Source organism: Loxodonta africana, chromosome 10, assembly GCF_030014295.1.
Source record: "Loxodonta africana isolate mLoxAfr1 chromosome 10, mLoxAfr1.hap2, whole genome shotgun sequence".
NCBI classification, from domain to species: domain Eukaryota; kingdom Metazoa; phylum Chordata; class Mammalia; order Proboscidea; family Elephantidae; genus Loxodonta; species Loxodonta africana.
In genome coordinates, this window is record NC_087351.1 from 58,626,570 (window position 1) to 58,644,584 (window position 18,015).

General features: G+C 35.2%; 1 protein-coding gene across 1 annotated transcript in view; it reads right to left on the minus strand.

The window, feature by feature from the left end:
* MDGA2 (MAM domain containing glycosylphosphatidylinositol anchor 2) overlaps positions 1-18,015 on the minus strand; it is a 536,185-nt gene that overhangs the window by 32,603 nt on the left and 485,567 nt on the right. Inside the window, exons 10-11 of the mRNA XM_003408516.3 lie at positions 2,707-2,884; positions 858-878 (exon numbers count right to left, since the gene is read on the minus strand). Coding sequence (XP_003408564.2) covers positions 858-878; positions 2,707-2,884 — 199 coding nt within the window. The remainder of the gene's footprint in view (positions 1-857; positions 879-2,706; positions 2,885-18,015) is intronic.

The window sequence follows — 18,015 nt, forward strand, 5'->3', positions numbered from 1 at the left end:
TTAATTTTAATATGAAATATTATTAAGAGGGTGGAAACTAGAGCATCTTCTTTTTCATAATAGAGCAGGACTATTATTACATAATTTAAATCTTCCAAATACCAACTATCTAAGTAACCAGAATCTTCTATGAGTGGAGTGTAGAAATTCAAAGAATGAACAATAATAATAATAAAAAAATTAAAACAACAAATAACAATCTTCAATCCTATAAAAGAAAAAAATAATCCCACAGTTATACAAATAACAAATGTTAACCTAGTTGGGGAAAATGGTTTCACATTTCCATATTTAGGAAAATTTATAAAACTCAAGGAAACCCTGGTGGCATAGTGGTTAAGTGCTACGGCTGCTAACCAAGAGGTCGGCAGTTCAAATCCGCCAGGCGTTCCTTGGAAACTCTATGGGGCAGTTCTACTCTGACCTATAGGGTCGCTATGAGTTGGAATCGACTCGATGGCAGTGGGTGGCTTATAAATCTCAGTGATCAATATTAGGTCATATGTCTTCAGACCTGTGTCTTCTGAAATGTGAAAATTCATGATTAATGCTAATATTGCCGATTCTGGAGCCCTGGTGGCATAGTGATTAACAGCTCGGCTGTTAACCAAAAAGTTGTCAGTTCAAATCCACGAGCCGCCACCTTGGAAAATCTATGAGGTAGTTCTACTCTGTTCTGTAGGGTTGCTATGAGCCAGAATTGACACGACAGCACCTAATAACAACAACATTGCTGATTCTAATCCATTATGGTTTTGAACCAAATGAGAATAATTGCTAAATATTTGTGTATTTACACATTTCTATTTTTCTTATTTGTGAAACACAGTTCCATTTTTAAAGTGAAAAATACTTACTCAAATGAGGATTTACAGGAGCTAAAAGAAAAGCAAAAAGTAAAGTTAGCATGTCTTGAATGTCTTTTATAAATAAAAGTCTAATCAGTGTCTCATAGTTTCTTACTAAACTTAATGAGCTTCCCTACTGTGGCTATGGAGAATTATATCTGTAATCCATTTTGTTCTAGACGATTGAATTGTATCTACTTCAGAGCTCAGCAATAACAGTCTTTAAGTACCCAAAAGATCAATGCTAAATAGTGTGGGGCATTTGTTCATTTTCCAAAGAATGGAGTAGCTGACCATTTATCTCTTAATCAGTTCAAAAGGAAATACGGAAATCAAAACTGAGGCTGACAGTAGGCCAACCTAAAATCTAGATGTTTTAACAATGAAACCAGTGATCCAAGGGAGAACGTATTTTTTTTTCTCTTATCTATTTCTGTTAAGAATAACTTGGCATATATGAAAATAAATCAATCCTCATATTACATCACAACATGTCATAAAACAAATAGTTATTCCAATGCCACTCTGTCACTTTGTTTAATTACATTAACACACACAGTTTTCAAATGGGAGGCAACACGCGTTGTGCTTTTGTACACCAGCGAACTATTTGTCTCAGCCAACTAATCGTGTTTGCAATACAAGATACCAATTGATTTCTACCTAAAGAGGAATAAATACTTTAAATTTCACTGAAGCAACAACAAATACATATGTAATCTAAGGTACAAAACTGTATCTGTATATATTGATTAGGGATTATTACTGAGAGAAAATTCCATGCTAGATAAAGGAGAGTATTATTGTAATGAGCAGTTATTCTACCCTGGAGAACTTTTATGTCTGTTTTGTTAATTCCTAGTGTTTGCTACTAACCGTTTTTATTAAATTTGGACATTATTGTTAAAGTGTCATAAGTAGGTAAAACACAATCACATATACAAAGCATGTTCATAAATAACTGTAACATCAGTACACTGACGTGTTTTAACAAAATGAGTATTTTCGCAATTAATCATTTACGCTATTTCAACATACGGAATTTAGACTATTCCTATATTATGTTAGTTGTCTTTCTGATCTTGCATTCCCCATTTGACATTATGAAATTAATAATGTCTAGAAGAGACTATGTGTTTATCAGCTTCAAAGACAGTGGTGAAAAAACAATTTCTCTTCTTGAAAGAGATCAATATATTTTAAATATGAGCAACTGAAATTATAAAATTTCTATGTATTATTTTTCAAAGAAGTATCTTTGAATTACAATTTAGTTCTAAGAAAGAAGTCACTTCTACAAGTAACCTCTGAACAGAATGAATTTTACTTGAGCCTTCTCCTATGATATTTTAATGTCCAAATTCACTGCAATTAAAACACACCTTGTAAAATATACCAGTCTAAATTCTAAATATTGCAGTGAGATGATTTTTTTTAATTTTCTTTCACTCAAACTAACTTCTTATAAATGCTTCTAAACCACTAAAGTATACTTTGCCCAAATCTAAATTATATGGAAGTAATTTTAATTAAAATATTTAATTTTAAGCAGTATGCCTAAGAATACAAATATAATTTAAAAAACTTAGAACTTAATATAATATTTATTTTTCAGACCAGGAACATTGCTGACATCATCTCCTACATTTAATGCTAACTAAGGAATTTTTCTATATGTCTACCTTTGTAATCAATTACAATGTATGATAACTAGGGTATTTTTTGTCACCTGGCTGATGATCTAGAAAGTCAATACACTAAATTTTATTTTGTGTCTCAGTTTAGTAGATAATTGCAAACTACATGTAGTAGACAATTTAACATGCAAATAAAGATTTTTAAATAAAGGGCTACTTACCACTATATTTTATGACACGAATTGTTGAATCTCCTTCCCCAAATTTGGTAAGAGGAGTCAGTCGGACTTCATAAGCCTCTGGTTTAATTAGTTCAGTCAAGTTATACGTAATTAATTCTCCCTTTTGGATATTCCCATTTATTTTAATCTCCTGTTCCCACCAACGCTGCTGTCCAGCCTGAAATCAAAAGAATTATGTAATAATGTTTATAGTGTTTCCTTCACAGGCACTTAATGTATTATAATAAAAAAAGCATTCTGAAATTGTATTAAATAAGAAAGTATATTATATAAATATCTTTATTAAAGTTCACATTTCTACAACTAGCAAACAAATTTGCAGCTGTTTCCATTGGTCAGTTATGAAGTCATCCTAGTTTAGCTGACTAAATACATTTAATATGTTACCCAATATTAAATAAGGGTAAGAGAGTTAAAACAACAGTCTGTGCCCTGGAGGTCTGGGGAGATGGAATTTTAACTACTTCTAACTTAACATATTTATGGCATACGAGGTTCCTGAATATCTGCACTCTATTTATTATATTAATAAAAATATTTATCACACAACTAACAGTTGCCATGAAGTATTCTAGGAATTATGGATTAAAAAAAAAAAAAAAAGGAAGGCAAAGCCTTTAATTTATTCAAGGTAAGTCTTCAAGTCTGTTAGAAAGAGAAATACAATAAACAATAAATACATACTTTAATATGATTTCAAGCAGTCAAATGTGCAATAAAGAAAAAATAGCAAAGAGATCAAGAGATATAGTGGGAGGTGGATAATAGGGGCTCTTTTACTTAGATAATAGAGGATAACTATGTAAGAAAGTCAAATGCTACTGGAATGCTACACAAGGAAAGGCTAGAATTTTACTAATGGATTTGATGAGATGGAAATCTATAGTGACCTTGAAATATATGGTACCAGTGCAATAGTTAAGATGAAAGCTTGATTAGAGTAAGTTAAAGGAAGAATAGGTTTCACACCACAGACCCACATACAAAGCACTTGCCCAGACAGTTTCATAAGATAGTTATACAAATGCTCAAGAAACAAATAATCCAGTTTTATGTAAAATATACCAGAGAACATATAAAGAAAAAAAAAACTGTCCAAGTAATTTCATTTAATTTAAACCAAAATCCATCAAGGACAGTGCTAGAAAGGAAAATTACATACATACAAACCACATTCATCAGTATATAAATAATTATAGTAATGTTATAACCGGTTTGATTTATCTCAGGAAGGTAAGGATGCAAGAATAAGTTAACATTAAGAAGTATGTTAATATATACCCAGTGCCGTCCAGTCAATTCCGACTCATAGCCACCCTATAGGATAGAGTAGAACTGCCCCATAGAGTTTCCAAGGAGCACCTGGTGGATTCAAACTGCTGACCTTTTGGTTAGCAGCCGTAGCACTTAACCACTACGCCACCAGGGTTTCCTATGTTAATATATAGTAGTCCTCAAATTACAATGTATTTGAATTACGACCACCTGTTTTTTTTTTTTTTATATATCTTATATTTAGTAATATGTTGCAGCACTTAATTTGTTGATGTTATCATTCTCAGGTGTTCGCTCACAGGTGTTCAATTTTATGATTTACTGTTGAAAACACTGCTGGATTTATAGATGCTGATAATAAAAGACAGTATATATTTTTTAAATGAGGTATTCGACTTATGTCAGAACTGACTTATGATGGCGTGGTCAGAATGGAACCTTATTGTAGGTTGAAAGCTACTTGTAGCTAACTGGCAAAGGAAAAAATATCTATACATGTATATATAAAACCAAAACCAAACGCAGTGCCATCGAGTCGATTCCGACTCATAGCCACCCTATAGGACAGAGTAGAACTGCCCCATAGAGTTTCCAAGGAGCGCCTGGAGGGTTTGAACTGCTGACCCTTTGGTTAGCAGCCATAGCACTTAACCACTATGCCACCAGGGTTTCCACATGTATATATGGATATATATATTTTTCCACTAGGAGTAATACCAGTGGCTGTCAAGTCAATTCTGACTCATGATGACACCATGTGTTTCATAGCAGAGCTGAGGCTCATAGGGTTTTCAGTGGCTGTGATATTTTAGAAGTAGATTGCCAGGCATTTCTTTCACAGTACCACAGATGGATTTGAACCAACAACCTTTTGGTTAGTAGCTCAATGCTAAAATGTTTGCACCAAGACGGATAAAAAAATTGACAAACGTTGGCTCACATTTATAATAAAACTCTTAACAAGGTAGGGAAAAAGGGAACTAATAACTGAAACAAAATGTATATATATAATTTAACTAATTACATGTGTGTTTGTTTGTATGTGTATGTGTATGTGTAATTAATCTAACCAAGTTTGCTGAATTTAAATAAATACAAAAAATTTATCACAATTCTATAAACCAATAAAATGGTTTAAATAAAACACAATTTTTTTTAAATTGTACTTTAGATGAAGGTTTACAGAAAAAAATAGTTTCTCATTAAACTATTAATACACATATTGTTTTGTGATATTGGTTGCCAAGCCCACGGCATGTCAACACTCTCTCTTCTCAGCCTTGGGTTCCACATTACCAGCTTTCCTGTCCCCTCCTGCCTTTTCGTCCTTGCCCGTGGACTGATATGCCTATTTGTTTTATGGGCCTGTCTAATCTTTGGCTTAAGGGTTACCATCAGGAGTGACTTCATTAATGAGTTAAAAGGGTATCCAGGAGTCACACTTTCAGAGTTTCTTCAGTGTCTGTCAGACCAGTAAGTCTGGTCTTTTTTGTGTGTGTGAGTTAGAATTTTGCTCTACGTTTTTTTCCAGCTATGTCTGGAACCCTCTATTGTGATCCCTGTCAGAGCAGTCGGTGGTGGTAGCCAGGCATCATCTAGTTATGCTGGACTGTCTGGTGGAGGCTGTGGTAGTTGTGGTCCATTAGCCCTTTAGACTAATCTTTCCCTTGTGTCTTTGGTTGTCTTCATTCTCCCTTGCTCTAGATGAGGTGAGACCAATGGAGTATCTTGCATGGCCACTCACAAGCTTTTAATACCTCAGGTGCTACTCACCAAAGTAAAATGTAGAACATTTTCTTTACAAACCATGTTATGCCATTTGGGCTAGATTTTCCCTGAGACCATGGTCCCCTCCCTCAGCCCAGTAATTTGGACCCTCAGGGAGTCTGGATGTGTCTGTGGAGCTTCCATGACCTTGCCTTGTACAAGTTGTGCTGGCTTCCCCAGTATTATGTACTGTCTAGTTACCACTTTTGTCTATTTAGAAAACACACAATTTTTAATAGCAATTATAAATATATGAATTACTTACAAACAGATATAACAAAAGATATGCAAAAACGTAAAGGAGAAAAATTTAAAACTCTAGTGAAAGAATTAAAGATAGCCCTATATGAATGGAGGAATATGTTCTGTTCATGGATGAGAAGACCAAATATTAATAGACAACATGTCTCCCCAAATTAATCCATAAATTAATTAAAATTCCATACAAACTCCTGAAATGTTTTGTGGAACTTGATAAATTGATTCCAAAATTTACATAGAAAAGTGTTAAATCTGATGAAGAAAGCTTTGAGATACAAAAAAAAAAAAAAAAAAGTGGTGGGCTTGCCTTAAAGGTAACAATATTTTTAAAATCCCCAGTGTTCTTTTTTAGCTGTTTGCATTCTTCCATTCAACCTGTACATTGAAATATGAAATTTGAATTATTATCTTTTTATTTCTAGAAGTTCTATATTTTTAAAATTTTACATAGTATCATTTTTATAATTTCTTTTTTACAGACATTTTCAAAGTTTTCTTTGTATTTATGTAACAATTGCAAGCATGTTAAAATTGCAAGCATGTTATTGTTAGCTGCCATCAAATCAATTCCAACTCATGGCGACCCCATGTGTGCCAAGTAGAACAGCTCCATAGGATTTTCAAGACTGTGACTTTCCAAAAGCAGGTTCTCTATCTTCCTAGGCACCTCTGGGTGGGTCTATACTGCCAATGTTTCAGTTAGTAGTTGAGAGCTTGACCCTTTGTGCCACTCAGCTGCCATCATAAGCATGCTTGTCTTATAATACGTACCTGATACTTCTCATATCTGAAGTCTACAGTGCTCATGGAAATTTTTACCTAGTATTTACTTGGTTATTTTTGACTGTGTGCTGATCATTTGGCTTAAAATATTATCATCGGGAGTTCTTTGGAGCCTAGGGCTTTTTTTTTTTTTTTTTTTTTTTTAGATTTGTACCTTTGTTTGACACATTTCAGAGAGCATCATTGGTTCAGTTCAGTTTTCTTTGATTGGGAAACCATTTGGTGGCTCAGGTTAAAGTGGAGAAGATTCCTTACCTAGGGTAAATCTTGGGTTTGATTCCTATCTGTCCCACCACTGCCAAGCTATTAGAACCAAAGTTCAAGTTTGTCTGAGTTGGCAAATAGCTGAGGGCAAAAGCAAGTTGGGTAGGCTGTTCCATTTACTACTCTGGATTCCCATTTTTCCTTATATTTTTACCTGGTAATGTCTCACTTTCTGGGTTGATCTTTGAAGCTTTGAAAAGAAAATTATACATATTTTATAGTCTATCCTGCTGTATTTCTGGAAATGGTAATATTAAATATACGCTATTACCAAAGAACTAGACAAGTGACAATAAATAAATAAATAAATAACAGACTAGAAAAGAAAGCCCATATATGAAACCCTCATATAGGACAAAAATAACATTATAGATCAGACAGGAAAAGATAAACTACTCAATTGCTTATGCATATACAACAAACATGAATTGGATCCCTAACTGCAGTGAGATGGGTCGCTTTTATATAGCCTTTCTCGTCATGGTTTTGGAATTCCTACCCAACGGATGAGATGGGACTGTGCCAATAAGGTAATTGTGGTCCACCAAGGGGACTGGTCAGTTTTGCCATCCTGCTAGGCTTAGAAGAGAGCAATTCCAGACTAGGAGAGGATATCACCACTAGCAATGAAGAACAGCCAAGAGCGGAATGTGTCTTTTGGACCCAGGATCCCTGTACAGAGAAGCTCCTGGAACCAGGAGACAGACAGAGAGAGACAGAGAGAAAGCTGTAATACTGAAGATGGTGAGAAGTGGTGCAGAGAAGGTTGGCAGAGACCGGGATGAGATAGCAGAGTGGGCTTCCTAGCCCATGGAGTAGGAAAACTGAGTGCTTTTGGGCAGGAGGCTTGCTGGCAGAATAGGGTGCCTCTGGGCACTTGATGAAGCTAGAGCTGAGAGCCTTTGGGCAGAGGCTTACTGGCAGAGCCGGGTGCCTCAGAGCACTTATTGGAGGAGCTAAAAGAGCTTTGTAATACTAGCCCAAGCGGAACCAGAGAGATGCTGTCCTGATGGAAGAACAGTATCCTGAGTGTTCCTCAACCTGAACTGTTACCTACTAATTCCCTAATAAACCTCATAATGGTGAGTATTGTCTGTGAGCTCTGTGTGGCCACTGCAATGAATTATCAAACCCAGAAGAGAAGTAGAGAGTGCTGTGGGAAGGATTGGTAAAGATGATGGAGAGAGGAAGTACGTCTGACCTCTGCCTCATAGGAATCAGCCTTGGGCTGTTGATCTTGATCTTGATTTTCTTTTCTCTTTGTGAAGTTCAAGGAGATAAGATGCCACCCCCACATCATTTTTTATACTAACTTACATCTTTTACAGTAAAGACAGTCTCAGAATAATCAAATACTTGAAGATAAATGGCAAAACTTTAAATATTTTTAAAAATACAGAAGAATGTCCCTATGATCTCAAACAAGGCTTTGCTTTCTTCAATACAGTAGAAGAGCATAAGTCATAAAGCAAAAAAGACTGATAAATTAGTCAATATTAAACTTAAAAAGGTCTTCTTATCAATATTACCCATTAATCAGGGAAAATGCATGCAGAGGTTTGGAGAAGACACTTGAAATATGTGCAGTTAACCACAAAACCCTAAAAACTCTTACACCTCAATAAAAAAACCAACTCAATAGCAAGATGAGTCAAGATAAGACCAGACATTTCACAGGTGAGGAAACTCAAATGACTAATCAGTAAGAGAAGATACACAACGTCATCATGAGACAAGGAAATGAAAATTAATACCACAATACTACTTTGTACCAAATACAAAGTATACAAATGTTTATTAAAAATAACAATATTGAGGTTTGTTGTTGATATAAAACAGTAAAAATTTTTATACATTTCAGGAGCTGGTCAGGGTTGAGAGTGGTGGTGGTAAGATTTTACCCTTCTTAAAAGCTAACTATCTACATCAATTGGTCTCAACCCACCTGGAGCAAAGGCAAAGGAAGAACACCAAGGTCACACGACAACTAAGAACCCAAGAGACAGAAAGGGCCACATGAACCAGAGACCTACATTATCCTGAGACCAGAAGAACTAGTTGGTGCCCGGCCACAATCGATGTCTGCCCTGTCAGGGAACACAACCGACAACTCCTGAGGGAGCAGGAGACCAATGGGATACAGACCCCAAATTCTCATGAAAAGAACATACCTAAATGGTTAATGGTATGATTGAGACTAGAGGAATCCCAGAGACAATGCTCCCCAGAACATCTGATGACAAAGGACAGGAACCATCCCCGAAGACAAATCATCAGGCATGAAAAGGACTGGTCAGTGGAGGGGAGAGAGATGCTGATGAAGAGTGAGCTAATTAAATCAGGTGGACACTGGAGAGTGTGTTGGCAACTCGTGACTGGAGGGGGGATGGGAAGATAGAGAGAGAGGGAAGATGGCAAAATTGGCACGAAACGAGAGACTGTAAGGGCTGACTCAATAGGGGGAGAGCAAGTGGGAGAAGGGAGAAAGATGTATGTAAACCTACATGTGACAGACTGATTGGAATGGTAAATGTTCACTTGAAGCTTAATAAAAATTAATTAAAAAAAAAGCTAACTATCTAACGTGCCAGTTTCATGAATGCTAGTAGAAGGCTCAGAACTACTGGGTCAGACACAACAGATTCACAACACACCAAGTACAGCATGATCTTCATGTTTGTCGGTTCCACTTGCCTTGCAAGCTCCACAGGTGTGATGTGGATGATTCAGGTAAGTGTTGCACATGCATTGGGTTTGCATCACATCTGAGTAGTCCCAAGTTTAGGAATCCTGAGAATTTTATAATGGACAGGCTCTGCCCAACCATTGCTAGACCACTTCATTGCCATTGCCCGACCACTGCTAGATACTAGTGGTTTCTTTTAATACCTCTACATTGATTACTCTCTAACTTGTATGTATTTTCAGGTCAGATAACTAATATATATATATATGTATGTATGTATGTATGTATACCTATAGAGTCCTTACTATTTGTCGGGAACTATGTTAAATCATTATTATATTTCATTTACCACAACTCCTAGTGAAATATAATAATGATTTAACATAGTTCCCGACAAATAGTAAGGACTCTATAGGTATACATACATACATACATACATATATATATATATATATTAGTTATCTGACCTGAAAATACATACAAGTTAGAGAGTTATCAATGTAGAGGTATTAAAAGAAACCACTAGTATCTAGCAGTGGTCGGGCAATGGCAATGAAGTGGTCTAGCAATGGTTGGGCAGAGCCCGTTCATTATAAAATTCTCAGGATTCCTAAACTTGGGACGACTCAGATAAAAAAAAAGAAACTATTTATTACTAGCCCTATATTTTTCTATATTACAGATGAGGAAACTGAGACAGAGGGAGGCTAATGTTTCTCTTCTAAGGTTGTACAGCTAGAGAGTGGCAACCCCGTAATTCTAAATAGCTCTTTCTAGCCTCACTATTTCTTTTGTTTTTCAGAGTTTATTGCTCCTGAAATTGTTGGGTTTTTTTCCAGAACTTTTATATATTAAGCTATAATGCACTTATAATGTAGCACTGCCTTTTTCTTTCTTTTTTTTGCATATAGGTTATGAGCCAGAAACATTTTCTTATTAACTCTTACACATCCAGTGTCCACCACAGTGTCTGGTCTTTAACTTGATGATGTAAGCAGTTGAAAGTCCAGGATACAATGTATATTTCACTGGCCTCCAAGGAGTGTGGCAGAAAACCCAACTTACTTCAGTGATACCTGCTTAGAATCATTACATTTATATATATATATTGGTAAAGAATCATTTAAACCTAATTTCACAGAAAGTACTTCAATCAGGCAGATATGATACTAACCCAGAATCAAACCAAACCCATTGCTGTCGAGTAGAGTCCTGACTCGTAACAACCCTATAGAACAGAGGAGAATTGCCCCCAAAGGTTGTAAATCTTTATGGAGGCAGACTGCTACATCTTTCTCCTGTGGAGAGGCTGATGTGTTCGAATCACCAACCTTTCAGTTAGCAGCCAAGCACTTAAATACTGCACCACCAGGGCTCCATTTTGAGATGACACTAGGTACTACAAAGTTTCTATAATTTCTGGAGGCTAAAAATTGTATAAAATTATATTCTGTAAATCAGAATTTCTTTTAATGTCTTTAGATTTTTTAAAATTATATGTATAAAATAAAAACAAAACACTATTATTTCAGGAGCTAGATAAAAGTAGTTGAAACCCACAAAAATTTTAAACAGAATAATTTGACATTTTACTATCATCTAACTACACCCAAGATCAATCAAGGTGTTCTTTTCTAGTTTTTATTGTAAGTTTAATACCATTCAATATTTTTAGTACACCCCAGGGGGAAACTCTAGGTATTCGATTGTTATAATGACATGTTCTACTCAAATAATTTTACTTGGCAGGTACACTGCTGTTGTTACTTACTACCAACTCCTTAGTATATAATTTCTTATGTGTATTAAAAAAGCGATAACTTTGATTCCAAGTCTTTAATTTAAAGCTGTAATGAATGCATATCCTTCAGCAGCTGGAGAAATAAAGAAATTAAATGCTTTATATTGTATCTCAGTGAACTGTGCAATACATAAAAATGAAAAACTTAATACAATGTTCATACATGCATAAAAGAAAATGCAATATTAGCCCACTGTTTAAAGGTAATACCACCAAACCCTCAGAGAACATGAGATCCAAACCATAACTACAGGCGACAGTCCCAGATTAGACCTACAAGGATGTTAAATATGAAAGCAATGTGTTTGACAATTCTTATCACGTCAATTTTTTTTTTTTAATTTGCCTGTTAAATTTATTTTTCCTAGGAGATGTGTTCTCTTCATATGATTTAGGAGGTAGCTTCAAAGCCTAAAAGTCCCCTACACTGAGTTGTTTTAATAAAAGAAGCTATTTGCTATTTTTATCAGGGGAGATAATTAAGAAACTAATGTTGAAAAGATATCAGAAAGAAAAACTATCTTAAAATTTTTGCTTTTTTTGTTTAAAGGCATAATATTAGCTCCTTTTAAACAGGAACACACAACAGACTGTGAAATGTTAAAAGAAAAAAAAAAAAGCTGTCTTTTTTTTCTCTTTGGACTCTGAACCTTTTTCTGCACCATAATGAGCTCCACTAAAAGGTACTAACTACGTTTGCAGGAATCTTGAGGAGGAGAGGAGGGAGTGCATCAACTGGATACCAGATATACGTATGTTTGTTCCATTTATTATTATAAAGCCCTATTATAGAGATATGAATATACCCATTTTATAGACAACAGTTATTCACAGTTTATCAGCTACACTGCTAGTGAAAATGATAGCTGACATTAAAAATCTAGGTATTATAGATTTGTCCTTATGATTATCCCACAGAATAGAAACTAGCTAAATAATACAACCAACATTTCAATGGGTTGAAATCAAATAGCCTTATAGTTCCAAATAAAATTTGGCATATATTTTAAGATGTACTACCTGGCGGTGCAGTGGTTAAGAGCTTGGCTGTTAACTGAAAGGTCAGTGGTTCGAATTCATCAGCCTCTCCTTGGAAACCCTAAGGGACAGTTCTACTCTATCCTATAGGATTGCTATAAGCCAGGATCAACTTGAAGGCAATGGGCTTAGTTTATTGCGTTAATGTTCCTTAGAAGCAAGGATGGCAAGACTTCAGCGCGCTTACTTTGGACACGTCATCAAGAAAGACAGATCACTAGAAAAGGATATCATATTTGGTAAACTAGAGAGCCAACAAAAACAAAAGAAAAATCCTCAATGAGATGGAATGACACAAAAAAACACAAGAATGGACTCAAACATACCAACAGTCATGAAGATGGCAGAGGATTAGGCAACGTTCCCTCTGTTATATGTATAGGTTACCATGAGTCAGGGCTGACTCTTTGGCACTAACAATAACAACATTGTTTTAATAACAGCTTTTGGAAAAAGGGAATAAATAAGTAACATAGCAAATGTATCTTATTTCTATTTCCTACTAATAATAGCATACATTTATCCATTTAATTACTCACACATCTTTTCACCTTTTATTATTACACAACTTGAACCTAATCCTCTTTACACTTGGCAAGAATTCCCTGCTGGTATTCATGGTTAAGAGCTCACCTGCTAACTAAAAAGTTGGCAGTTCGAATCCAACAGCCGCTCCTTGGAAACCATATGGGGCAGTTCTACTCTGTCCTATCGGGACACTATGAGTCAGAATTGACTCGATGGCAACGTGCTTGGTTTTGCTTTTTGGTATTGTAGTTTTCACAACACCACGGAAATATTTTGCTTTTCATACTCTACTCATGCTACTGACACCTTTAGAATTATCAGTGTATTTTCAAGGCAATGGCAACTAACAAAAACAAAGATGCTTACTAGGCTTTATCTTCCTTCTTCATTGGAAGTCTGTATTTTTTTTTTCCCTTAATTGAACTATGTCTAAATAAAATTTAGTTATTTTTTTTGAAAGTCAGCCTGAAGCTTTTGACAGATTGATTAATGACTAGTCATTGAAAAGACTGTATCAATACCTGTTAGCTTTGGAAAATTCTAGTTTGCTTCCTGGGTACATCTAATGTCTTTAGTTCCATTTCCATTATCACCAATGAGATAGACCATTGTCCAGTACATAACACCTTCTGTCTTTCAACGCTACATCAGATTTTAATCCTAAAAGCATTTTGGAAAGCATATAGAAATCGATATTTAAATTTGATTCAAAGATGTGTAGTAGTTCCAATGCAAATAATGCAACCTAGGGGACAATCAGACAGAAATATTCTATAAATAACAAAGTTAGTATATGGATAGACAACGATGTCTACTACATAACTTACTCTACTGACTGAAGGCTGGACAGTTTATTTTAGCAACTAGCATATAAAGGATCTCAAATAAGGCACATTAAAAAGTTGGGGGGGATATCTTAGAATTGAAGAACTGTGTTTCTTAATGCTCATGACCTTGTAATTTATTTTAATCCTATTTGGTAAAATTTCAAAAGAGTTGCAACGACAGTCAAATATTTTGACCTGAAAATGCATCACATAATTTAACACAAAGTAAGGGGATATATACATTTATATATACTTAAATTTCAAATTTTTACCTATAAAAGAAAGTATAAAGGCTGTCTAATAGGGATAATTACATTAGAAATTAGATTTAAGAAATTATGCTTCATCAGTATGATGTATGTTATTATAATTATTAATATCACATAGAAATTTGAAAATATCTAGGATGTAATGTAAAGTTTGGGAAACCCTGGTGGCATAGTGGTTAAGTGCTATGGCTGCTAATCAAAGGGACAACAGTTCGAATCTACCAGGCACTCCTTCAAAACTCTATGGGGCAGTTCTACTTGTCCTATAGGGTTGCTATGAGTTGGAATTAACTTGACGGCACTGGGTTTGGTTTTTTTGGTTAATGTAAAGTCAAAGGAGTAGAATGCAAAATGTGAACAATATAATTGTAGCTGTGTAAAATACATAAAGGTATGTATTAATGAAGATCAAAGACCACAGCCTTCAGTATGGATTGCACCTCAACATAAAGAAAACAAAAATCCTCACAACAGGACCAATGAGCAACATCATGATAAATGGAGAAAAGATTGAAGTTGTCAAGGATTTCATTTTACTTGGACCCACAATCAACACCCATGGAAGAAGCAGTCAAGAAATCAAAAGACGCATTGCATTGGGCAAATCTGCTTCAAAGGACCCCTTCAAAGTGTTGAAGAGCAAAGATGTCACCCTGAAGACTAAGGTGCACCTGACCCAAGCCATGGTATTTTCAATCACATCATATTCATATGAAAGCTGGAAAACGAATAAGGAAGACCGAAGAAGAATTGATGCCTTTGAATTGTGGTGCTGGCGAAGAATATTGAATATACCATGGACTGCCAAAAGAATGAACAAATTTGTCTTAGAAGAAGTACAGCCAGAATGCTCCTTAGAGGCAAGGATGGAGAGGCTGGGTCTTACATACTTTGGACATGTTGTCAGGAGGGATCAGTCCCTGGAGAAGGACATCATGCTTGGCAGAGTACAGGGTCAGCAGAACAGAGGAAGACCCTCAATGAGGTGGATTGACACAGTGGCTTCAACGATGAGCTCAAGCATAACAACAACTGAAAGGATGGCTCAGGACAGGGCAGTGTTTCATTCTGTTGTGCCTAGGGTCACTATGAGTTAGAACTGACTCAACAACACCTAACAACAACAACAACATGTAAGAGGCTATGCAAAATAAGAACAGCTGTGCTAGGTGGGGAGATTAAAAAAACTCTAGACTTATATTGAATAGTAATAGGGAAAATCCTTAACAACAATAACAACAATGAAGAGTTTTAAAGTGTCACCAATCAAGAAACATTAACTCTTTGTAAGTCAAAATAGCTAATTAGGGACTTCCATTATTTGAAGGAGGAACAAGTCATTTTTCTGGCCATGGAGATCTAGAAGTGGAAATGTATACAATATCTGGAAATTCTGATTCCAGGAAGTAAAACTCAGTATCATATTAGAGAATGGAAGTGAGAGAACATCAGAAAGCTATGTTCAGTAGCAATTACAGGAAGTATATATTTCATAACCACCAAGTTGCTTCTATTAAAAATAAAATATTCTTTTTTTTAATGGAATTTTACTCACCTCATTTCTATTGATGGAGAACTAATTCTTGACAACAGAAGTTAAGCTCAACATGTGTAAGATTTGAACTTAATAAGCTAAGATTTTAAACCCAATCACATTTTAGTGGTTGGGTACTACCTGGGGAAGTATTTAAACTAAGATAGGTACGGAAGAAGCCCTTTCTCCAGAATTTCATCCACTAGTGGATGTCTGTTGCTTGGTTTGTCCTCTGTATCCTACTGATATCCTCTGAGACATAGTTGGCTTCATCTGGTCTTTCTTGTCTTATATTAGCATCTACAGCTTATGTTTTTGGAAATGCCTTGCACGTTGTCAGTCTACATCTTTTGTAGGCAAATCACAAGTCATTTGGTTCTAACGGCACTATCTCTGTTCATGGGTTTGGTTGCTTGGTTGCCTCCTCTGTGTCACAGTGAAGCAAAGAGGTAGTCAAACCCTATTCCATGTACTATTATACTATTCTAGGGCTCCCCCAGGGTATACTCAGCTTTCTCTCTTCCTTTTTCTTCTACCTCAAACCTAGCCCAGTCGAAGAAAAGGCAGAGGAACTACCTGATATGGAATTCAAAAGACTAATATTTAGGACTCTCCAAGAGATTAAAAAAAAAAAAAAAAATTTAAGAGATAAGGAAAGAGATCAAGGAAAACATAGACAAAACCAGTGAAAACATAGCCCAAATCAAGGAAAATATAGACGAAGCATTAGAAGAACTCAGGAAAATAATATAAGAACAAAACATCAAAATAAATAAAAATCATACAAAAACAGCAACTAGAAATCCGAAAGACAACAAAATTTCAAAAATGCGCAATTCAATAGGAAGTTTTAGGAGCAACTGTGAAACAATGGAAGACAGAATCAGTGAGGTTGAAGACAAATCTATGGATGTCACTTTGAGGAAAAAAACAAAGAATGAAGAAGAATAAAGAAAACCTAAGCATTATGTGGGAGACAATCAAGAGCAAAAATCTGAGTGTGATCAGAGTTCCAGAAAGGGAGGAAAAAAGGAAAAACAGAAGATTGTTGACAGAAAATTTCCCAAGTATCATCAAAGATGAAAGAATGACCACCCAACAAGCTCAACAAACCACATATAGGATAGACCCTAAAAGAAAGTCACAAAGGCATATCATAATCACACTTGCCAAAAGCAAAATCAAAGAAAAGCTCAATAAAAATGAAAAGTCACTTAAAAAGAGGAAACAATAAGACTAAACTCTGATTACTCAGCAGAAACTATGCAACCAAGAAGACAGTGAGATGACATATATAAAACTTCAAAAGAAAAAAAAAAAAACTCCCAACCAAAAATACTATATCCTGCAAAACTCTCTCTCAAATATGATGACGAAATTAAGACATTTCCAGATACACAGAAATTAGAAGAATTCATAGAAAACAAAACGAACTTACAAGAAATATTAAATGAAGCCCTTCGGTTAGAGAATCAACAACATCAGACAACAACTGGAGTCTAAGACACATGACAGCATCAGCAAGATACCAAACTAGATAAAGAATTCTCAATAATAAAGCTAAAAGACTTAAAACAGGAAGACAAAGACATCAATCTGTAAGTTATGACGTCAAAACAATAAAAGGAGGAATATATGGTGTAGGTATAGAACTTTCAAATGGAGAAGCAGCCAAGAGGATATCAAGTACTAAAAGACTGGATCAAACTTAGGAAGAATAGGGTAAATTTCAAGGTAACCACAAAGAAAGTTAACCAATCTACTCATCAGAATAAAAAAGTAGACAAAGATTCAATAAGCACAAAATCTACAATAATGAAAGAAAAGAAATGAAAATCCACAAACAAAAGGAACTCAGCATAGAAGAGTAAGAGGAACAAAGAAAATGTCAGCACCACACACGCATGCCCAAAAAGCACAATATGACAGCAAAAAAACTCATACCTATTGATAATCATGCTGAATGTAAATGATTTAAGTGTGCCTAAAGAAACAGTGGTAGAATGGATTAAAAAAACATGATCCATCAATATGTTGTTGAAAAGAGACACATCTTAGACACAAAGATATAAATTTATTAAAAATCAAAGGAAAGAAAAAATATTTCAAGCAAACAGTAACCATAAAAGGGTAGGAGTAGCAATATTAATCTCAAATAAACTAGACTTTAAGGCAAAATCAACAATAAAAGATAATGAAGGACATTATGTAATGACTAAAGGGACAATCCACCAAGAAGACAACCTTAATAAATG